We start from the raw sequence: 23499 nt of genomic DNA, 5'->3' as shown, positions 1-23499 counted from the left end.
TACAATATCTAAAAGGATAATCTGGACTGTGGCGCAAACTTTTACCCCTGTTGGCTTTTACAATCTTTATCTTCATCATTTATTTCAACTTTATGTTATTCAAGTATGACATTTTTAAATGTAATTCATTTCATTGACAAGCAATTCTATTATGGTCGTACTCTTGTTTGCTAGCGGCTACGATTTCAGTACTTTTGAAGATCTTTGCTCCTTCTCAACTCTGTGCTAATATTCTTTTCACAAAATACAAGCAATAGTATGTTGATGTTAAATCTTACTCGTGAAAAGTAACCCCCCGATTCCTATTTTCAACAGTCCGCTCATTTGAGCAGGAAAACGCTGAACACCATCTTTGTTTTCTACCTACGGCAGTGACCCGCCAAAAACATGGACTGATACAACACATGCCCAAGGTTTCTGAGGCTGCTTTTAACAGAACCACTGGACTTCTTGATCAGGGGGATCTTTTTATCGGGGGCAATTATCAGAGTTTCCGTTTTGTTTTAGTTTATCCGGAGGAAATTTGAGGACAACCGGTTTTCAATACAGGATTCCAAGAACTCAGATAGAAAGTGAAACTCTGAATCATTGAAGTCTATTACAACTGAGTACCGCTGCGGCCCAGAATGACCATAACTGTATAAAGTATTTTTCAGCGGCCTGACAATTGGCCCTATGGTTAAGAAACACCGAGATACTTTCTATACAACCTTTATTTATTTTTGATTGCAACAAACATCCTGCACTCTGATTGGTCCCTTCACTCATGTCTCAGTGCCTATTGATTTTTGAGTGACAAACAAATCAACACCACCCGTGTGATTCCCACGATCAATTAGCCAACGAGACTCGTTAGCTAGTTAAGGCAGCGGTGTCATTAAGGCCGACGGACGCTTTCATGACGTCTGAACTGATAAAAACAATAAAAAAAAAGACAAGTTTGATTGCCAGGGAAAATGGATAAAACATTTGCTACTTCGAGCTGAGATAATATTTACACTACTTGCAGCTGGTTCACATCAGCAGATTTCATGGCACTAGACAGCAAATTAAACACAACTAATTAACATCTTCACTGCTTCAGCCTCAGTTTCTCTACAAAACTTTAATACTGGCTAACTAGTGTGCAAATTAACCTACCATTGTGTCACCATGGTTGCCAACTCAATTATTTCTGAGGTCAGACGTCTATTAGCTCCTGCGCTAACGTGCCGTCTTACAGTAAACAGCTTGTTGGTATACCCACGGCCTACATGAAGCCACGACAGGAAGCTAACGAGCCCGGCGGCTAATGGCAGTGTTCTGTGATGTCCACCACCACCGCCTTCCGCCAGCTGAACAGGAAGTAGCCGGCGCCGGCGCCCAACGCCACAGCGATGCAGAGGTAGGCGTTGTACGTCATGAAGACCAGCATCAAGAGGTAGCTGACCACCACCTGGATGATGTGCAGCAGTGTCTGCAGGAAGTGGGCGGGGCTTATCATCCGCTGCCTGAGAAGACAAGATGGTGAGTGTTACAGCGATGCGTCTGTTGCAACGGCAGCGTTTCTGCTCGCCGGTGAGTGCATTTCTCTGCATGCTTTGCCCCTCACGTCCCAGCTCTACTGACTATTAATGTTCTTTTTTCACAAAGCTCTGCATGTAATGATAGTTATTTTAGCTTTGTTTACATTTTAAAATGCATATTTTTGTTACTTTTTTGTTATTCTACTAATGGTGACTTTTTTTCTCAAACAGTTGTGTTGGAGAACGGAGCAAGGGAATATTTTAAAAATGTATATACTATCTTTTTTTCATTGTTGTATTTAGTTCTGATATAGTTATTTTAGCTTTGTTCACATTTAAAAAGTCATATTTTTGTTACATCGTTACTTTTTGGTTATTTTGCTAATGGTGACTTTTTCCTCAAACATTTGTGTGTTGAAGAGCGGAACAAGGGAATATTTTTTAAATGTATATACTAGAGATGTCCGATAATGGCTTTTTTGCCGATATTGTCCAAGTCTTAATTACTGATTCCGATATCAACCGATACGATATACAGTATACAGTTGTGGAATTAACACATTATTATGCCTAATTTTGTTGTGATGCCTTGCTGGATGCATTAAACAATGTAACAAGGTTTTCCAAAATAAATCAACTCAAGTTATGGAAAACTGCCATATTTATTATTGAAGTCACAAAGTGCTTTTTTTTTTTTAACATGCCTCAAAACAGCAGCTTGGAATTTGGGACATGCTCTCCCTGAGAGAGCATGAGGAGGTTGAGGTGAGCGGGGTTGGGGGTTGGGGGGGGGTGTATATTATAGCGTCCCAGAAGAGTTAGTGCTGCAAGGGGTTCTGGGTGTTTGTTCTGTTTATGTTGTGTCATGGTGCGGATGTTCTCCCGAAATGTGTTTGTCATTCTTGTTTGGTGTGGGTTCAAAGTGCGGCGCATATTTGTAACAGTGTTAAAGTTGTTTATACGGCCACCCTCAGTGTGACCTGTATGGCTGTTGACCAAGTATGCCTTGCATTCACTTGTGTGTGTGAAAAGCCGTAGATATTATGTGATTGGGCCGGCACGCAAAGGCAGTGCCTTTAAGGTTTATTGGCGCTCTGTACTTCTCCCTACGTCCGTGTACACAGCGGCGTTTTAAAAAGTCATACATTTTATTTTTTGAAACCGATACCGATAATTTCCGATATTACATTTTAAAGCATTTATCGGCCGATAATATCGGCAGTCCGATATTATCGGACATCTCTACTAATGAGTATGCTTTTTGTAGCTTTCTGATTGGCTATTTCCCCGCGCCAATTGACAGAGTGAAGGATGACTCGGAAGGCGTCGGCGTTCCCCACAGACATGAGCAGCTTTGTTCGCCGACAATCGTAAACATTGAATGAGTTCAATATTTATGACAGCCATTTTGGAGCCGATTATTGGTCCAAATTCACTCTAAACCAGGGGTCACCAACATTTTTGAAACCAAGAGCTACTTCTTGGGTACTGATTAATGCGAAGGGCTACCAGTTTGATACACACTTAAATAAATTGCCAGAAATATCCAATTTGCTCAATTTACCTTTAACTCTATGTTATTATTAATAATTAATGATATTTACACTTAATTGAACGGTTTAAAAGAGGAGAAAACACGAAAAAAAATGACAATTAAATTTTGAAACATAGTTTATCTTCAATTTCGACTCTTTAAAATTCAAAATTCAACCGAAAAAAAGAAGAGAAAAACTTAAAAAAATAATTTATGGAACATCATTAGTAATTTTTCCTGATTAAGATTAATTTTAGAATTTTGATGACATGTTTTAAATAGGTTAAAATCCAATCTGCACTTTGTTAGAATATATAACAAATTGGACCAAGCTATATTTCTAACAAAGACAAATCATTATTTCTTCTAGATTTTCCAGAACAAAAATTTTAAAAGAAATTCAAAAGACTTTGAAATAAGATTTAAATTTGATTCTACAGATTTTCTAGATTTGCCAGAATAATTTTTTTGAATTTTAATCATAATAAGTTTGAAGAAATATTTCACAAATATTCTTCGTCGATAAAACAGAAGCTAAAATGTTTGAATTAAATTAAAATGTATTTATTATTCTTTACAATAAAAAATTTTTTTTTACTTGAACATTGATTTAAATTGTCAGGAAAGAAGAGGAAGGAATTCAAAAGGTAAAAAGGTATATGTGTTTAAAAATCCTAAAATAATTTTTAAGGTTGTATTTTTTCTCTAAAATTGTCTTTCTGAAAGTTATAAGAAGCAAAGTAAAAAAAATTATGAATTTATTTAAACAAGTGAAGACCAAGTCTTTAAAATATTTTCTTGGATTTTCAAATTCTATTTGAGTTTTGTCTCTCTTAGAATTAAAAATGTCGGGCAAAGTGAGACCAGCTTGCTAGTAAATAAATACAATTTAAAAAAATAGAGGCAGCTCACTGGTAAGTGCTGCTATTTGAGCTATTTTTAGAACAGGCCGGCGGGCTACTCATCTGGTCCTTACGGGCTACCTGGTGCCCGCGGGCACCGCGTTGGTGACCCCTGCTCTAAACACACATCAGACCACAATACTTTGGTCGGAAGGGGTACAATCTTATCGTGTGTGTCCTCTGCTTTACGACCCCGTGCCAATTGTAGTGTAAATGCTGATTTGATTTCATTTTTTTTAATTAAGAATCCCCATTAGCTGGTTGCCACAACAACCCACTAGTCTTCCTGGGGTCCACAATTCAATACCATTACAAGTAAAAGCGTATAATTATAACTACACAATACAGAAAAAATAAAATAAAATAAAAGCATCAGTAAGAAAACAAGCAAACAATTTACAGTCACAGAATAATAAATTACCATATAAATATAACTACACAATATAAAACCAAACATATCATCAACGAGCAAACTGATTTAAAAACTCAGATAAAATATCACTTTCTTTTTAAAAACCTGTTTACTTTCAATGCCGGTGAGAATTTGAGACAGGTTATTCCAGAGCGATAAAGATCTATAAATAAAATATTTCCGCAAAGCATTCTTCCTGGGACGAGGGAGTACAAAATGCCCCTCACAAGACGCCCTGGTATTATGATTATGTATAGTGCTACTGTGAACTATTTGGGCCATGAGAAAAGCAGGAGTTTTACTACCGGTTACTGATTTGAACAATATAAGAGTATTATCTGACAACCTGGGGCCGTATTTATCAAGCTTCTTAGAATTACTCCTAAGAAGTCTGCTAAGAGTTGACTTAAGAGTAAATAAATTCTTCGCTGAAAGCTGCACTTAAAAGTTAGTTACCAAGCGTCTTACTCACACTTTCAGCGAAGTGTAGGACTGAATCTTAAGTGTCACACTCAGAGCTGAATTACGACATTACTATGTGCCCTAAACGGAATTTTAGGTGACGTCATTTCTGTGTCCATAGAAATGACCAATCACGGAAGGGAATCCGTTGTCTAAGAATAAAGAAATATCTTGGAAATATTTAAGTGGACAATGGGAGTGTATATTTTGACAATAAACTACAAAATAATACAAAACAAACTAGTCCCCGCCCGCACTCACGCTACCGCTCCCTCTCTTCTCTCGCCCACACACTCACTGACGTCACTCACCTCACATGCTGTCACCTATTAAAGGGCCACACACATACATACGCTACTCTCATAACATTTTCTTTCCAATTCATTAATTAGGCAACTAATTTGAAACTGGTGAGGATGGCTCTATATATACTAGCCCACTGCAGCCACATGCAGAAATCAACAAGGAATCGAAAATTATTAAATCTGTGACAAAAATAATACCCGCTCTGTCTAAACGATACCGTTTGATCAGCTGCTCGTCATCAAACAAAGCCAGGACATCCTTCCGCTCCCTGAACGTTCGCGCACGTCTCTCTCGCCTCAGTGCCATCCCCCGCTGGCAACTCCTAACCACTTAAGACACCTCTGAAGGTCTCTTAAATATCGTGGAGAGTAGGAGTGATTCTTAGACTAAAGAAAGTTGATAAATAGCTTTTATTCTTAAGTTTGAGAGTAGGACTAAATTTCGCAAATTCTCAGGACTTAAGTGTAAAATGGCACTCTAAGAAGCTTGATAAATACGGCCCCTGTTCCGCACTGTTAGCCAGGAAAGAGAAGCATGCATTTGGTTCACATTGGTTCTTAGTGAACAACCAAGAACCAGCCTTGCTGCCCTATTTTGGACAATCTGGAGCTTACTGATCTCACCACTTGCAGCAGACGCCCAGACTGCAGAACAATAGTCAAGATGACACAAGACTAAACTCTTAATCTGACAAAGTGAGACAAGTACAAAAGTACGTGATAAAGACGCCTGTCTAAACACAAGGAGATAAAGATCGTTCCTTGTATAAGTGGCATTTCCGAAAGTCCATCACACTGACAATGCTGAGTAGCTCGTGTAAAGTCTAAACTACACTTTTCACTGTCAATACTTCTTATTAGGGATGTACGGTATACTAGTATAGTATCGCGGTACAAAGGGTATCAAAAACGGTACTATACTCTGTCTGAAAAGTACCGGTCCCCGGGCATGACTGCGCGTCGTCGCGTCGTGACATTGCTGGTTTTACGAGCAGAGGAGCATGTTCGGCAGCGCGCGCACACGGAGTACTTACAAGCAGACACAGTGTGTGGACAGAAAAGTGAAAACGGACGCATTTTGGCCTAAAAAGTAAAGATAAAGGTGAAGTTATAACACTGAAACGCCCTCATGAAGAGGTGTTTTAAAACCTCTAAAGGCCTAGTGGCCACATGCGTGGACAGCACCTTTTAGCTTTTATTTCCAAAATTGTGTACACTACTGAATTGGGGTCTTATGGCCGCATATGTGGACACTTATACTGCCATCTGGTGGTGTCAGAAGAGTATAACATACAATGGAATTTGGGAAAAAAAATAAGAATTAGCATGTCACTAAACATGAAGTACACGTTTGTGTATTTATGGACTAAGTACATCATATCAAAAGATGATTCTTAGTTTTTATTCTAAATAGGGTCCAATAAACTCAAATAGCAAAGATAAATTTAAAAAAAGCATGTAAACAAACAGCTTGGGCCTTAAGAGGTTTTAAGACATGGCTAGCTAGCTAGCGGCGAACGTCCATCCGCAGTCGGCAGTGTTTTAGCTACTTCTAAATCACTAATCCTGGCCTCCATGGCGACGAATAAAGAGGCACACCACTAGCAGAAAAAGTTAAAAAAAAATGAAACTCCACCAGGTTGTCTTGCCTCAATTTGAGTTTGTTGTGGTTTCCTGTGTGTAGTGCTTTACTTCCTGTCTTGCGCTGTTATTTTGGCGACTTTTCCTGTTTGGTTCTCCTGTAGCAGCTTCACGCCTTCCTTTGAGTGCTATTGCCCGCACCTGCTTTGTTTTGGCAATCAAGACTATTTAAGTTGTGCGTACGCTATCCTTTGTGGGGACATTGTTGATTGTCATGTACGGGATGTGCTTTGTGGACGCTGTCTTTGCGCCGCACGCTGTAAGTTTTTGCTGTCGTCCAGCATTCTGTTTTTGTTGACTTTGTAGCCAGTTCAGTTTTACTTTTGTTTTACATAGCCATCCCTAAGCTTCAGTGCCTTTTCCTATTTTTGGTTTAAGCTTTACATATCTTTATACCTGCACGCTGTCTCCCGCTGTGCTCTGCATATTGGGATCACGACAAACCATCTTGACGCGTTCCCACTTCTACAAAGCAATGAACTACCTGCTGCCACCTACTGGTATGGAGTATTACAAGATTACCCTGCCAAGCTCTACACCGCACAGGCACTAGACAACGGCACATTATTATGATTATTGATTTGCAAAAAATATTTTTTGGACCAATTAGGTGAAGTTGCATAATGTCCCACGGCACACCAGACAATATCTCACGGCACACTAGTGTGCCGCGGCACACTGGTCTAGTCGATACTACTATAAATACATCGATATTTTTTATCGTCACAAAATCTTTTTTCCTTTTAAAAAAAATCATAATGTTTATAAAGTCAGGAAATACGTCCCTGGATAAGATGAGTACTTTGAATATGACCAATGTATGATCCTGTAACTACTTGGTATCAGATCGATAACTAAATTTGTGGTATCATCCAAAACTAATGTAAAGTATCAAAGAAGAGAAGAATAAGTGATTATTACATTTGAACAGAAGTGTAGATAGAACATGTTGAAACGGAAAATAAGCAGATATTAACAGTAAATGAACAAGAGGATTAATGACCCATTTTTACAGTTTGTATGGTGAAGATAAGGTACTTTTTAAAAAAAATAATAAAATAAGATATCTAAATTAAAAACATTTTCTTGAATAAAAAAGAAAGTAAAACAATATAAAAACAGTTACATAGAAACTAGTAATGAATGAAAATGACTAAAATTAACTGTTAAAGGTTAGTAGTATTAGTGGAGCAGCAGCACGCACAATCATGTGTGCTTACGGACTGTATCCCTTGCAGACTGTATTGATATATATTGATATATAATGTAGGAACCAGAATATTGATAACAGAAAGAAACAACCCTTTTGTGTGAATGAGTGTAAATGGGGGAGGGAGGTTTTTTGGGTTGGTGCACTAATTGTAAGTGTATCTTGGGTTTTTTATGTTGATTTAATTTAAAAAAAAACCAAAAAAACAAAAACGATACAGATAATAAAAAAACGATACCGATAATTTCCGATATTACATTTTAACATCCCTAACTAAAAGACATGTTGTCTAGTATGTTCACTATTTTATTTAAGGACAAACTTGCAATAATAAACATATGTTTCATGTACCCTAAGACTTTTTTGTTAAAATAAAACTAATAACGCCATTTTTTTTGTGGTCCTCCTTATTTAGAAAAGTATCTAAATGCATTTTGGTACCGGTAGTAAAATATTGGTATCGGGACAACACTACTTCTTATCATACCCGCTCTAAGCCCATCATTAGTTAACACACATGCATGTGACATAAGGAAGTAATATAAACTACATATAAATACGCTACTAGCTGGGATGTGTAGTGCTGGCGTTTACCACCCACCCAACTGTCTTGTGCGTCTCCATGAGAACGGTGCCGTCGGTGCCGGGCAGGGGCATCGAGTTGTAGCGCACGTTGACCTGACTGCGACGCAGCAGGTACTCTCGACCGATCTTCAGACCCTCGTAAAGGATGGCCAGTAGGAAGACGCCCAGGCACGCCCCCACCATCTCTGATTGGACAAGGAGACAAAGCGTTTGTCGGGTGGAAGAAGGCGAGACGAGAGCGCGGTAAAAGGGGGTTTGACGCCGACCTCCGGCTGAGTTGATGACCAGTCCGCTGAAGAGCAGCTCCACGTTCTGGTAGCCAAAGTAGAACGTCATCGCCTAGGCAACAGCATTAGCGTCATAATAATAATTCAGTTTTATATGGCGCTTTTGATTGTCGTGAGTTGTTAGCGTGTGACAGTGACAAAGTGTAACCCACCATGCTGTGTCCCACGTGTCCTCCGTCTCCTCCGTGTCCTCCGTGTCCTCCGTTTCCGCCGCCGCTGGTGGGCGTGACCATGGTGTGATCGTGGTGGTGGTCGTGGTCCGTGTGCATGTTGCTGTGATTCATGTGCTGGTCCATATCTGCCCACAGAGACCTTTTGAACAAGCTATACTTGGAGGCGAGTAGAATTGACAACGCTGCGTTTGTCTTTCGCCATCGTGAGCATCGTTAGGCAGAAGACGATAACCACGGCTGACATGGGCGAGCGGACGCTCTGCCGTAATCGGATTGGCCGGCGCCCGCGGGCTACGGGTGGCCAGCAGCCAATCAGATTAGAGCTGGTTAAGGTTAGGCAGCATGTTCTTGATATCATTATCTTGTCATTTATTGGAAGTATTGTTCCATTTTCTAATGTTTACCCCGTTCAGAGCGATGGAGCCTACACCCAATCACGTATTACCGTATTTTTTGGGGTATAAGTCGCTCCGGAGTATAAGTCGCACCGGCTGAAAATGCATAATAAAGAAGGAAAAAAACATATATCAAATCAAATCAACTTTATTTATAAAGCACATTTAAAATTTACCACAGGGGTAACCAAAGTGCTGTACAATGAGCAGGTTAAAAATAATACGAGAACCGAGCAAACACAACACAACACAAACAGAACACGATAAAAAATAAATAAATAAAATATAAAAAACATAAAAACAGGTTCACAGCAGGTGTATTATGGGGCGCCATTGCAGGATGGGTATCACTCAGTGTTAAAAGCCATGGAATAAAAGTATGTTTTTAAGAGAGATTTAAAAACAGGAAGAGAGGAGGCTTGTCTAACACTCAGAGGTAGGTCGTTCCAGAGCTTGGGAGCAGCAGCGGCGAAAGCTCTGTCACCTCTAAGCTTCAGCCTTGTGTCCGGGACTGTCAGTAGCAGCTGATCGGCTGATCTTAGGGATCGGGTGGGGCAGTAAGGCTGAAGGAGGTCGGAGAGATATGTTGGCGCGAGGTTGTTTAGACATTTAAAAACAAATAAAAGGAGTTTAAAATTGATTCTGTAACACACAGGGAGCCAGTGAAGGGACGCTAATATAGGGGTGACGTGCTCACGTCTGCGGGTCTGTGTTAGCAGACGAGCAGCAGAGTTCTGCACGAGCTGCAGGCGGGCGAGGGAGGCCTGGCTAATGCTATGTAAGTCGCACTGGAGTATAAGTCGCATTTTTTGGGGAAATGTATTTGATAAAAGCCAACGCCAAGAATAGACATTTGAAAGGCAATTTAAAATAAATAAAGAATAGTGAACAACAGGCTGAATAAGTGTACGTTATATGAGGCATAAATAACCAACTGAGAAGGTGCCTGGTATGTTAACGTAACATATTATGGTAAGAGTCATTCAAATAACTATAACATATAGAACATGCTATACGTTTACCAAACAATCTGTCGCTCCTAATCGCTAAATCCCATGAAATCTTATACGTCTAGTCTCTTACGTGAATGAGCTAAATAATATTGTTTGATATTTTACGGTAATGTGCTAATAATTTCACACTTAAGTCGCTCCTGAGTATAAGTCGCACCCCCGGGCCAAACTATGAAAAAAACTGTGACTTATAGTCCGAAAAATACGGTATTATGTTACTCGACATCCATTGCTTTCGGTCTCCCCTAGAGGGGGGGGGGGGGGGGGGGGGGGCGGGGGGGGTTACCCACATATGCGGTCCTCTCCAAGGTTTCTCACAGTCATTCACATCGACGTCCCTTATGTGGGCTCTGTACCGAGGATGTCGTTGTGGCTTGTGCAGCCTTTTGAGACTTTTGTGATTTAGGGCTATATAAATAAACATTGATTGATTGATTGATACACACTTTCCCTGAGAGTATGATGAAGAAATGTAGCTGCATAATACATACTTGCCAACCCTCCCGATTTTCCCGGTAAGAGTCCCGAATTTCAGTGCCCCTCCCGACAATCTCCCGGGGCAACCATTCTGTTAGAATAATTATGTATATATTATCGTCATAACTTTATGCTTAAGGGCCGTTGCTATAAATTATTGTCAATTGTGCCGAAGTGGTATTTTTGTATCTGTGCAAGCTGGCAGTCCAAAAGACTTTATCAGTGTTGTGTCCAAACTCGGCCTGCTGATTGCCAAGGCCGAACACCGTGACGCACGGAGCAGAGACAAGGCGAAATGACCTGCGTCAACTAATTGTCATTTATTCTATAATCATATATAGGGATGATGTTTGAGAAGAGATTATCGAGTTCGAGCCTATTATCGAATCCTCTTATCGAACCGATTCCTTAAAAGAGTGTAAAAATAAGAATTAGCATGTCACTAAACACTAAGTACATCATATCAAAAGATGATTCTTAGTTTTTTTTCTAATTAGGGTCCAATAAGCCCTAATAGCAAAGAGAAATTTAAAAAAAGCATGTAAACAAACAGCTTGGGCCTTAAGAGGTTAAATGCCTACTGAAAGCCACTACTACCGACCACGCAGTCTGATAGTTTATATATCAATGATGAAATCTTAACATTGCAACACATGCCAATACGGCCGGGTTAACTTATAAAGTGCAATTTTAAATTTCCCGCTAAACTTCCGGTTGAAAACGTTTGTGTATGATGACGTATGCGCGTGACGTCAATCGTTGAAACGGAAGTATTCGGACACATTGAATCCAATAGAAAAAGATCGGTTTTCATCGCAAAATTCCACAGTATTCTGGACATCTGTGTTGGTGAATCTTTTGCAATTTGTTTAATGAACAATGAAGACTGCAAAGAAGAAAGTTGTAGGTGGGATCGGTGTATTAGCGGCTGGCTGCAGCAACACAACTAGGAGGACTTTGACTTGGATAGCAGACGCGCTGTCCGACGCTAGCCGCCGACCGCATTGATGATCGGGTGAAGTCCTTCATCGCTCCGTCGATCATGAGCACGGGTGTTGATGAGCAGATGAGGACTGGCTGGCGTAGGTTGATAGCTAATGTTTTTAGCATAGCTCTGTGAGGTCCCGTTGCTAAGTTAGCTTCAATGGCGTCGTTAGCAACAGCATTGTTAAGCTTTGCCAGGCTGGAAAGCATTAACCGTGTATTTACATGTCCATGGTTTAATAGTATTGTTGATTTTCTGTCTATCCTTCCAGTCGGGGGTTTATTCTTTTGTTTCTATCTGCAGTTAAGCACAATGCTATCACGTTAGCTCCGTAGCTAAAGTGCTTCGTCGATGTATTGTCGTGGAGATAAAAGTCACTGCGAACGTGGGGGACGGCGTGGCGAAGTGGGGAGAGTGGCTGTGCCAGCAATCTGAGGGTTACTGGTTCAATCCCCACCTTCTACCATCCTAGTCACGTTCGTTGTGTCCTTGAGCAAGACACTTCACCCTTGCTCCTGATGGGACTGGTTAGCGCCGTGCATGGCAGCTCCCGCCATCAGTGTGTGAATGTGTGTGTGCGAATGGGTGAATGTGGAAAATAGTGTCAAAGCGCTTTGAGTTCCTTAAAAAGGTAGAAAAGCGCTATACAAGTACTTAATACCTGGGATTTATATAGCGCTTTTCTAAGTACCCAAAGACGCTTTACATGTTAAAAACCCATCATTCATTCACACCTGGTGGTGGTAAGCTGCCCTGGGGTAGACTGACGGAAGCGTGGCTGCCAATTTGCGCCTACGGCCCCTCCGACCTATCATTCATTCAACATTCATTCACCAGTGTGAGTGGCACCGGGGGCAAGGGTGAAGTGTCCTGCCCAAGGACACGACGGCATGGTAAGAGGCGGGGAGCGAACCTGCAACCCTCAGGTTTCTGACACGGGCGCTTTACCCACTGCGCCATGCCGCCCATTACGACCCATTTACCAATGTCCATTTACCATTTACCAATGTCCATTTCGCGTTCTCGACTCTCATTTTCAAGAGGATATAGTATCCGAGGTGGTTTGAAATACAAATCCGTGATCCACAATAGAAAAAGGAGAGAGCGTGGAATCCAATGAGCCAGCTTGTACCGAAGTTACGGTCAGAGCGAAAAAAGATGCGTCCTGCACTGCACTCTAGTCCTTCACTCTCACGTTCCTCATCCACGAATCTTTCATCCTGGCTCAACTTAATGGGGTAATCGTCGCTTTCTCGGTCCGAATCGCTCTCCCTGCTATGTGTATATATATATATATATATATATATATATATATATTAGGGCTGCAACTAACGATTAATTTGATAATCGATTAATCTGTCGACTATTACTTCGATTAATCGATTAATAATCGGATAAAATAGACAAACTTTATTTCTATCCTTTCCAGTATTTTATTGAAAAAAACAGCATACTGGCACCATACTTATTTTGATTATTGTTTCTCAGCTGTTTGTACATGTTGCAGTTTATAAATGTTTATTTTTATTATTTTTTTATAAAAAAATTTTTTTTTTTTTTTTTTTAAAAGCCTCTGCGCATGCGCATAGCATAGATCCAACGAATCGATGACTAAATTAATCGGCAACTATTTTTATAATCGATTTTAATCGATTAGTTGTTGCAGCCCTAATATATATATATATATATATATATATATATATATATATATATATATATATATATATATATATATATATATATATATATATATATATATATATATAACTGTAATTCACTGAAATTCAAGTATTTATTTTATTATATACACCCTTTGAATATCTCCCTAATTGTGAGGTCTCCACGTTGGCAAGTATAGCATAATATCATTGTAGACATTACTGCAACAAAATGCTGGCCTTGAGGTTTCCCACTGTAAACTCAGATTTGTCTGACCTTTGACCTGCAGGAACACGTATAGCCTTCATGTGACTCAAAGGTCGTTTTCATTTCCCTCATAAATTACTTAAACCAAACTTATTAGGTATAAATCAAGGTGTACAGAACATATATATTAACACACCAGCTCCATGTTGGCAGTCTCCAACATGGAGTTTCCAGCAGAGGTCAGTGACACGCCAAACACTCTCCACTGACCTGCAGGGCTTCCGGTGGTTCTTCTTCTACGCCGCGTCTCGCGTCCTGTCGCCGAAGGACAACCAGACTTCCTAAAAGGAGGAGAAAAAGGAACACAAAGTTGTTCTTCTCCTCGCTACTCGTCACTGTCTGCTCTGAAGAGTGAGCGGTCGCTTCCGTCTCTGACGTCGCCGGGCGCAGACGCAGAAGAGAGGGGAGGAGCCCAATTCGGCAGCGGACCAATCAGGACCCGAATGGGGCACAAGGGGGCGGGCGTGATGTCGCCACGTCACCGAGTCGAGAACAAAAAAAAAGAAAATCACGTGATCGATTGAATATACTGAAGTGCCTCAAATTACGACCTTAATCGGGTCTGTCTCATATCAACGTTGCCTATTGTAATGATTTGGAGTCAATTTGATCGGTGCTTGCCACACCAAAACAGCGCGATTTGAACATGTAACATGTCATTTTGAAAGAAAAACAAACTTTTAGCGAATAAATAGTGGAAAACGATACAATCCCATGGGATTGTATCGGGTGTACCCCGCCTTCCGCCCGAATGCAGCTGAGATAGGCTCCAGCACCCCCCACGACCCCGACAGGGACAAGCTGTAGAAAAATGGATGGATGGATGGATCACCCTGGAGACTTATACGGCATCTCCTTCAAGCTGCCTCTCTGTCAAACACACCATCTGCAGCTTATCCGATTTTCATTGATAAATGTCCGCCATTTAGATGTTGTTTTAACATCCTAGGCTGGTGTTAGACACATTTTCTGTCTGTATGGTTCAGACTAGAGATGTCCGATAATGGCTTTATTGCCGATATCCCATATTTCGATATTGTCAAACTCTTAATTACCGATTCCGATATTAACCGATACCGATATATACAGCCGTGGAATTAACACATTATTATGCCTAATTTTGTTGTGATGCCCCGCTGGATGCATTAAACAATGTAACAAGGTTTTCCAAAATAAATCAACTCAAGTTATGGAAAAAAGTGCCAACATGGCACTGCCATATTTATTATTGAAGTCACAGAGTGCATTATTTTTTTTTAACATGCCTCAAAACAGCAGCTTGGAATTTGGGACATGCTCTCCCTGTGAGAGCATGAGGAGGTTGAGGTGGGGGGTATATTGTAGCGTCCCGGAAGAGTTAGTGCTGCAAGGGGTTCTGGGTATTTTGTTGTGTTTATGTTGTGTTAAGGTGCGGATGTTCTCCCGAAATGTGTTTGTCATTCTTGTTTGGTGTGGGTTCACAGTGTGGCGCATATTTGTAACAGTGTTAAAGTTGTTTACACGGCCACCCTCATTGTGACCTGTATGGCTGTTGACCAAGTATGCCTTACATTCACTTGTGTGTGTGAAAAGCCGTAGATATTATGTGAAACCGATACCGATAATTTCCGATTTTACATTATTAAGCATTTATCAGTAGTCCGATATTATCGGACATCTCTAGTTCAGACTATGCTTGAATTGCTTCACACACTATCATGTTTTTGGTTTATTTTTTTAATTTAATGAATATTATTTACCTCTGGCCTTCAGTCAATTTCTTTTTCCCATGGTTGGAAAACAGTTATCTTCATCTGTAGATATAAATCAATGTTAGTGTATAAGACCGGATGTTTTGGTCGGATCTTACAAGGTTCATTGTGTGATATTTGCAACACAATCTAATGGCAGGGACGCTTGTAACTTAAAGCTCTTATCTCAAAACACTTTAAGTTGGGGTACAACTTCACTATAAATCCAAAACATAAATATTGTCATTGATGATACATTTCTCATGTAGCTAACCTGCAATCACACACAATATGTTTATACTTCAAACTGTCTGAAAAACAACACAATCCAAATGTTAAGTTATTTATTTCCATCAGGCGACGTGTCATGTTACTGCCACAGCTTGTGTTCTTATCCACATTTAACTATTACACTTACGGGAAATCACAAGTTCACATAATCACCTTAATGATCAGCAGCCACTCAAATACAGGAAAAAAAAAGACATGAAAACTTTAAATATATTTGTTTGTACATAAATAGGTGCAGGACTGAAATGAACAAGACCACATTTAAATATTTATTAACATCAACAAACACAGCACAAAACAATCAACATCAAGCCAGGAATGCTAACAGTGCCACCGCCACCTCGTTATCATACTAGCCAGCCACGCGGTAGTTAACGTGAAATTCGGGTTTAATGTCGCACACGCGGCGCAGGAGGTCACCCAGGACCGCCTCCCGGTTACCACGGTAACTGGCTTGGATACGACCCATGCGCTCGACCGTGTCCCGGTCCACTTCCACGGCGCTGTTGCCATGGGAACCCAGGGCCTGGAGAGAAGAAAATAATTACACAATCAAAATGAATTACATACTCGTGTTAGTGTGATTCTTATTTGTAGCGATTCTTAATAGATTGAAAAAAATCCAAAATCTATTTTTAAACACGAAAAAAAAAAAAAAATGTATCTGTGTTGTCTGGCCACTCAGGAAAATCTAATTGTGCTGATATCTGCTGTACAGATTTACTTTGGAAAATAAGTGTTGGATACTTACCTTGTTGCCTTATTTTGTATTTGACTTGATTAAATATTTGGGTAGAATGTTATTAAACAAAACCAGTTTTCTTTTAAAGAAGAATCGCACTTTTTTTTTTTTTTTACATTTTGCCTGTTCACAATCATTATGAAAGACATGACAAATGGATTTTTTTTTTTGCATTCTAAATATAAAATAATTGCGATCAAAAGTTCGCTGACAAAAGGAGCCTATGGGTGAAGTGCAATTCCGCCTATAAAGCCCTTAAAAAAACTTCAAAACACCTCCATGATATACATGATGTAAGTATATATGTAATGTAGAGATGGGCACATTTATAAAAACATTTAATATATACGTATTTTGATCATTTTAAGCATACGCCGCGCATTTAAAAATTGCATCACATTTGCTTTATTTGTTCCTTCATCACTGATGACTGCTCACTGCAGACATCATGAGAGCCAACAAGCATATAAAACATCACTTACTGTGCAATGTCTGCTGTCATTAGGATGCTGACTACTAGGATGTTCATATTTTCCCTTTCAAATGAAGAATGACCATAATCCTCAAGAAGAAACAGGGTGGTAGGACGGGGGGCCCCCCAAGCGTCTTTTTGTGCTGTGTTTGCCATTTCCGGGCCCGAAGTGGCTGGCAAAGTGTACCAACTTATCGGAATATCTCCTCAGACTTCTTCTGTCCAGGTGAGATGATTGATTACAATAAACTTACAGGGAACAAAGAAGCCAGGAAGGAGCAGACCACTCAATGATGTAAACATAGGTAAATGGGTTATACTTGTATAGCACTTTTCTACCTTCAAGGTACTCAAAGCGCTTTGACACTATTTCCACTAGGACTGCAACTAATGATTAATTTGATAATCGATTAATCTCTCGATTATTACTTCGATTAATTGATTAATAATCGGATAAAGGAGACAAACTACATTTCTATCCTATCCAGTATATTATTGAAAAAAAACCAGCATACTGGCACCATACTTATTTTGATTATTGTTTCTCAGCTGTTTGTAAATGTTGCAGTTTATAAATAAAGGTTTAGTAAAAAAAAAAAAAAAATTTTTTTTTTTTTTTATTAAAAAAAAAATTTTAAATTATTTTTTTATTTAAAAAAATAAATAAAAAACTGCGCATGCGCATAGCATAGATCCAACGAATCGATGACTAAATTAATCGGCATCTATTTTAATAATCGATTTTAATCGATTAGTTGTTGCAGCCCTAATTTCCACATTCACCCATTCACACACTGATGGCGGGAGCTGCCATGCAAGGCCCTAACCACGACCCATCAGGAGCAAGGGTGAAGTGTCTTCCTCAAGGACACAACGGACGTGACAAGGTTGGTAGAAGGTGGGGATTGAACCAGGAACCCTCAGGTTGCTGGCACTCACTGATCACGGCACCGCTATAAATAGTTGGTCTGTGTTAGCGCTTATAATACACAATATCACTACTACTTGGTTAATATTAAAGTCACAAAATGGATTTTATGGACAAAATAGAAGACCTCCCATTGGCTCCGCTGTAAGCGGACTTTTATATACGCTTATTTACAAGTTTGAATGCATTTTAAAAAATCCATCCGCCGTCATGTCCGTCATAATGATTGTGAATGACAGACAAAATTACAAAGTGCAGTTCCCCTTTAAGTAATTTTAGAAATGCATCACAGCTGTTCATCTATTTTATGGCGGACTGTAATTAATCATGAAACTGGCACCCAAAGTATTGATTTTTGAATCGAGAAAAATTTTGAAGACCCACAGCCCTAGTAATAGTAGTAGGAATATATTCACTATTTACTGTGGTGTACTTGTAGAAACATGTACAACAGCTGCTGTGCCAGTAGCAGTACTAGTGGTTCTTTTCCAGTGCGAGTATATCATCAGTAGTATGTCATTATTGTAAGTACAGTACGCTATTTAAAGATTGCAGGAAATAGGAAGAGAAGTGTGCTCACCGCCGCCTCTTTCGTCTTAAATTCTTTGTCTCTCTGGAGTCGATATTGTTCGATCTCAGCTTGAGCTTCTTCCTTGGCTTGCTTCAGACGACGGTTTTTACCTGGATCATAACAATGGAGGAGACAGTTTGATTCATTCATAGGGGTGATGTTCGTTAAAGGCCTACTGAAAGCCACTACTACCGACCACGCAGTCTGATAGTTTATATATCAACGATGAAATCTTAACATTGCAACACATGCCAATAAGGCCGGGTTAACTTATAAAGTGCAATTTTAAATTTCCCGGGGAACTTCCGGTTCAAAACGCCTTTGGAGGACGACGTATGCGCGTGACGTCGCGAGGTCCACGGAAGTGTTTGGACCCTATTGGACACTCTAGTTTTCTTCGACAAAATTCCACAGTATTCTGGACATCTGTGTTGGTGAATCTTTTGTAGGTGGGATCGGTGTACTAGCGGCTGGCTGTAGCAACACAACAAGGAGGACTTTGTTGTATAGCAGACGCTAGCGCCGGCGACCTCACCTTGACTTCCTACGTCTCCGGGCCGCCGACCGCATCATCGATCGCTGGAACGCAGGTGAGCACGGGTGTTGATGAGCAGATGAGGGCTGGCTGGCGTAGGTGGAGCGCTAATGTTTTTATCATAGCTCTGACGAGGTCCCGTTGCTAGGTTAGCGTCGTTAGCAACAGCATTGCCAGGCTTCGACAGGCGGCACAGCATTAACCGTGTATTTACATGTCCAGTGTTTGGTTCGGTGTCTCCTGATAGTAGTATTGTTGATCTTCTGTCTATCCTTCCAGTCAGGGATTTATTTATTTTGTTTCTATCTGCATTTGAGACAGATGCTATCATGTTAGCTCATGCTAAAGAGCTTCGTCGATGTATTGTCGTGGAGATAAAAGTCACTGTGAATGTCCATTTCGCCTTCTCGACTCTCATTTTCAAGAGGATATAGTATCCGAGGTGGTTTAAAATACAAATCCGTGATCCACAATAGAAAAAGGAGAGAGTGTGGATTCTAATGAGCCAACTTGTACCTAAGTTACGGTCAGAGCGAAAAAAGATATCTCTTGAACTGCATTCTAGTCCGTCACTCTAACGTTCCTCACCCACAAATCTTTCATCCTCGCTCAAATTAATAGGGTAATCGTCGCTTTCTCGCTCCGAATATCTCTCGCTCCATGTAAACAAGGGGGAATTGTGAGCAGCACTACCGCTTGTGACGTCCCGCTACTTCCGGTAGGGGTAAGGTTTTTTTTTATCAGCGAGCAAAAGTTGCGAACTTTATCGTCGATTTTCTCTACTAAATTCTTTCAGCAAAAATATGGCAATATCGCGAAATGATCAAGTATGACACATAGAATGGATCTGCTATTCCCGTTTAAATAAAAAAAATTCATTTCAGTAGGCCTTTAAGGAATTATCAATGTCATTATCGAATCCTCTTATTGAACCGATTCCTTATCGAATCTCTTATGGAATCCAGATAGGTTATTGTGTGTGCACTGAGTTCCAAAAGCCGTAGATGTTACGTGACTGGGCCGGCACGCTGTTTATATGGAGGAAAAGTGGACGTGACTGAGGACGTGACTGAGGACATTAAAAGGTGAAGGTTTCAGGTGAGAGAGGACGCTAAAGGCACGCCCCCAGTGAGCATATAGTGCTGCAATGTGCGTTGTAAATAAACAAATTGCCGACAAACACATCACCAACATGGACGAGGTGCCGCTCACTTTCGACATCCCGGTGAAGCACACTGTGGAGAAGAAGGGCACCAGCACGGTAGCGAATCCATACGCACAACGAGGCAAGAGATGTCAGCTTTTACTTTTTTCAGAGGAGCCCCACGGCAACGAGACTGACTTTGAAAATGAGGAGAGGGAATCTGGCGTGTTTGATGGAGAACTTGCCCAGCTGTTCATTTCGGACACAGAAGATGAGGACTTTGATGGATTTGTGGATGAGGATTGATAAAAAAAATAATGTGAGTACATTGATAAATACTTCAATAAATCCTCTTAATGCCCAAGCTGTTTACATGCTTTTTTATTTCTCTTTGCTATTTGGGCTTATTGGACCCTAATTAGAATAAAAACTAAGAATCATCTTTTCATATGATGTACTTAGTCCATAAGTACACAAACGTGTACTTAATGTTTAGTGACATGCTCATTCCTATTTTTACACTTTTTTTCCAAATTCCATTGTATGTTATACTCTTCTGACACCACCAGGTGGCAGTATAAGTGTCCACATAAGCGGCCATAAGACCCCAATTCAGTAGTGTACACAATTTTGGAAATAAGAGCTAAAAGGTGCTGTCCACGCACGTGGCCACTAAGCCTTTAGAGGTTTTTAAAGTAATAATAATAATAATAATAATACCTGGGATTTATATAGCGCTTTTCTAAGTACCCAAAGTCGCTTTACATGTTAAAAACCCATCATTCATTCACACCTGGTGGTGGTAAGCTACTTTTGTAGCCACAGCTGCCCTGGGGTAGACTGACGAAGTACAACTGTGCTCAGCTTTGCTCCTGCTGCCTTTTTAAAACAGCGTCCATGCATGCTAGCGTATGTTTTAAGCTAGCGTACGTTTAACCATGCCTGCGCCCAAAAATACGCTGCGCCTTATTTATGCGTTAAAATACAGAAATAGCACCCGTAACTGACACGGCGCCGCCCTGTGGTCGCGAAAATACAGCGTAGTGGCTTCGATAACGGGAACCGGTTCTCAAAAAGGGATTTGAATCCATTTACCGTAATTTCCGGACTATAAGCCGCTACTTTTTCCCCTCGTTCTGGTCCCTGCGGCTTATACAAGGGTGCGGCTTATTTACGGCCTGTTCTTCTCCGACACCGACGAAGAGGATTTTGGTGGTTTTAGTACGCAGGAGGAAGACGATGACACAATGATTAAAGACTGACTTTTCATATACCGGTAGGCTGGTTATTTTGATAACATACAGGCGAGCACTTTGTATTACTTTGCACCGTTGTATTATTTGTACTCTGCACGAATGCTGTTCGCCATGTCAAAGATGTGAAAGTTTGATTGAATGATTGAAAGATTTATTGTTAATAAATGGGACGCTTTGCGTTCCCAAACAGTCATCTCTGTCCCGACAATCCCCTCCGTGGTAGCAGGAACCCCTATATACTACGCTAATTACACATCAAAACCCTGCGGCTTATAGTCGGGTGCGGCTTATATATGGAGCAATCTGTATTTTCCCCTAAATTTAGCTGGTGCGGCTTATAGTCAGGTGCGGCTTATAGTCCGGAAATTACGGTAATCGGTTCTTTTCTTATCGAGGCATCGAGAGAACCGGTATTCGAACATCGTCCCTATTCATTCATGAACATAATGACTTTAATGTCCTTTGATGTTTCCCCTCTTACACACGTTTTTGTGTGAATGTTGTCTGTCTATCTGTGTTGGCCCTGTGATGAGATGGCGACTTGTCCAGGGTGTACCCCGCCTTCCGCCCGATTGTAGCTGAGATAGGCTCCAGCACCCCCTGCAACCCCGAAGGGAATAAGTGATAGAAGATAGATGGATGGATGACTAAGAGGTTTTTTCTTCTTCCTTGGCCTCAGTCTGGACCCCTCTCCAGGTGCCCAGACATAGACTGATTTTTTTTTTACCTGTTTCTCACCATTTTTGTAGGGGGCGCCGGAAGTTGGCAGACCCGTCAGCGATCCTGTTCTGTCTCCCTGTAATGCTTGTCTGCTCTTGAATGGGATTGTGCTGAAAATGTTCATTTTCCCTCGGGGATTATTAAAGTATTTCTGATTCTGATGTTGATTGATTGATTGATTGAGACTTTTATTAGTAGATTGCACAGTACAGTACATATTCCGTACAATTGACCACTAAATGGTAACATCTGAATAAGTTTTTTAACTTGTTTAAGTCGGGGTCCACGTTAATCAATTCATGGTAAAGTTATGTTATGTTTGATTCTGTTGTTAATTTAAGATAAACTAGCTTAAGTAACCAATTCGTGTTTGAATAATTTTTTAGGGCTACAAAGTCACGATCACGAAATTGTACGTTTACGTGCTTACTTTGCATCATGTGACCGAGGAAGTAAATAAATCACGTGATCCCGCTTAGAACCTGTTCACCCGTGGGTAGTCAATTAAACAGACGAATTCTAAAGAAAGTTGTTCAATTAAGTTGCACAATGTTGTCTTTTATGTTGGAGTATGTCAACAAAATGTTTTATACGGAAATAACAGAAGCGGCCAAGAATAGGAGGCGTCCTAGCTTAGCCGCCTAGCTTCCTAGCCTAGCGCGACGTGCTACTTACGTTTACGGGCTTCCGCCACCTTCTCGGCGGCTCTCTTCTCCGCCTGCAGCAGCTGCTGGATGCCCTGAGACTGACTCGCCATGATGGACGACTAGTACACAAAAGAAAGAGCGACTCGGACTCGACGACTGACTCGACCTGCTGTTATTTTTGACCGCAGTCAGCTGACACAAGTCACGATGCAAAGCGCCCCACGTGACTTGGGTTCCCGGATGTCTACTGGCTCCGCCCACTATGACACGGTTGCTATGTGACAATATAAAGGAAGGCAAACTGAAATTGAGTGAGCCTATGGCTTTGCACTTTCTTTGTTTTATATATATATATATATATATATATATATATATATATATATATATATATATATATATATATATATATATATATATATATATATATATATATATATATATATATATATATATATATATAATTTACAACCCCCTGGCGCTGTTTTGTACTGTTTTTGTACTGTTTTTGTAATTACTTTATTATTTCTCAACTGTTTGTAAATGTTGAAATTTATAAATAAAGGTTTATAAAAAAAAATTTAAAAAAAGAAAAAAGGCAAACTTTCATAAAAAATAATTAGAACTCTATGTTAAAAACACTCTCTACCTCTA

The 23499-nt window shown here is 40.3% G+C and overlaps 2 protein-coding genes across 2 annotated transcripts; both read right to left on the bottom strand.

Moving 5' to 3' along the window:
* Positions 1–698: 698 nt before the first annotated feature.
* On the bottom strand, positions 699–14213 carry slc31a1 (solute carrier family 31 member 1). The gene is made up of 5 exons (XM_062031922.1): positions 14023–14213; positions 8996–9141; positions 8823–8895; positions 8573–8741; positions 699–1490 (listed from the first exon to the last, which is right to left on the bottom strand). The coding sequence occupies exons 2-5, from the start codon at positions 9137–9139 to the stop codon at positions 1289–1291; spliced, it is 588 nt and encodes a 195-aa protein (XP_061887906.1). The 5' UTR covers positions 9140–9141; positions 14023–14213; the 3' UTR covers positions 699–1288.
* Positions 14214–16089: 1876 nt separating this feature from the next.
* Positions 16090–23088, bottom strand: atp6v1g1 (ATPase H+ transporting V1 subunit G1). Its single transcript, XM_062030904.1, has 3 exons — positions 22877–23088; positions 18556–18656; positions 16090–16359 (listed from the first exon to the last, which is right to left on the bottom strand). The coding sequence occupies exons 1-3, from the start codon at positions 22956–22958 to the stop codon at positions 16186–16188; spliced, it is 357 nt and encodes a 118-aa protein (XP_061886888.1). The 5' UTR covers positions 22959–23088; the 3' UTR covers positions 16090–16185.
* Between the last annotated feature and the right edge of the window lie 411 nt (positions 23089–23499).

Source organism: Entelurus aequoreus, linkage group LG21 (genome assembly GCF_033978785.1).
Source record: "Entelurus aequoreus isolate RoL-2023_Sb linkage group LG21, RoL_Eaeq_v1.1, whole genome shotgun sequence".
NCBI classification, from domain to species: domain Eukaryota; kingdom Metazoa; phylum Chordata; class Actinopteri; order Syngnathiformes; family Syngnathidae; genus Entelurus; species Entelurus aequoreus.
Note: the sequence above shows the minus strand (reverse complement) of the source record. Positions and strands in the feature narration are given on the sequence as shown.

What these genes read in the sequence shown, in the direction of transcription:
- atp6v1g1 (XM_062030904.1), bottom strand. Translation starts at nt 22,958, where the DNA reads ATGGCGAGTCAGTCTCAGGGCATCCAGCAGCTGCTGCAGGCGGAGAAG. An exon ending in GGTGGCGGAAGCCCGTAAAC is followed by an intron (nt 18,657 to 22,876) that starts GTAAGTAGCACG and finishes GTTATGATCCAG; the next exon opens with GTAAAAACCGTCGTCTGAAG. An exon ending in TTAAGACGAAAGAGGCGGCG is followed by an intron (nt 16,360 to 18,555) that starts GTGAGCACACTT and finishes TCTTCTCTCCAG; the next exon opens with GCCCTGGGTTCCCATGGCAA.
- slc31a1 (XM_062031922.1), bottom strand. Translation starts at nt 9,139, where the DNA reads ATGGACCAGCACATGAATCACAGCAACATGCACACGGACCACGACCAC. An exon ending in GACACGTGGGACACAGCATG is followed by an intron (nt 8,896 to 8,995) that starts GTGGGTTACACT and finishes GCTGTTGCCTAG; the next exon opens with GCGATGACGTTCTACTTTGG. An exon ending in GAGACGCACAAGACAGTTGG is followed by an intron (nt 1,491 to 8,572) that starts GTGGGTGGTAAA and finishes TTGTCTTCTCAG; the next exon opens with GCAGCGGATGATAAGCCCCG.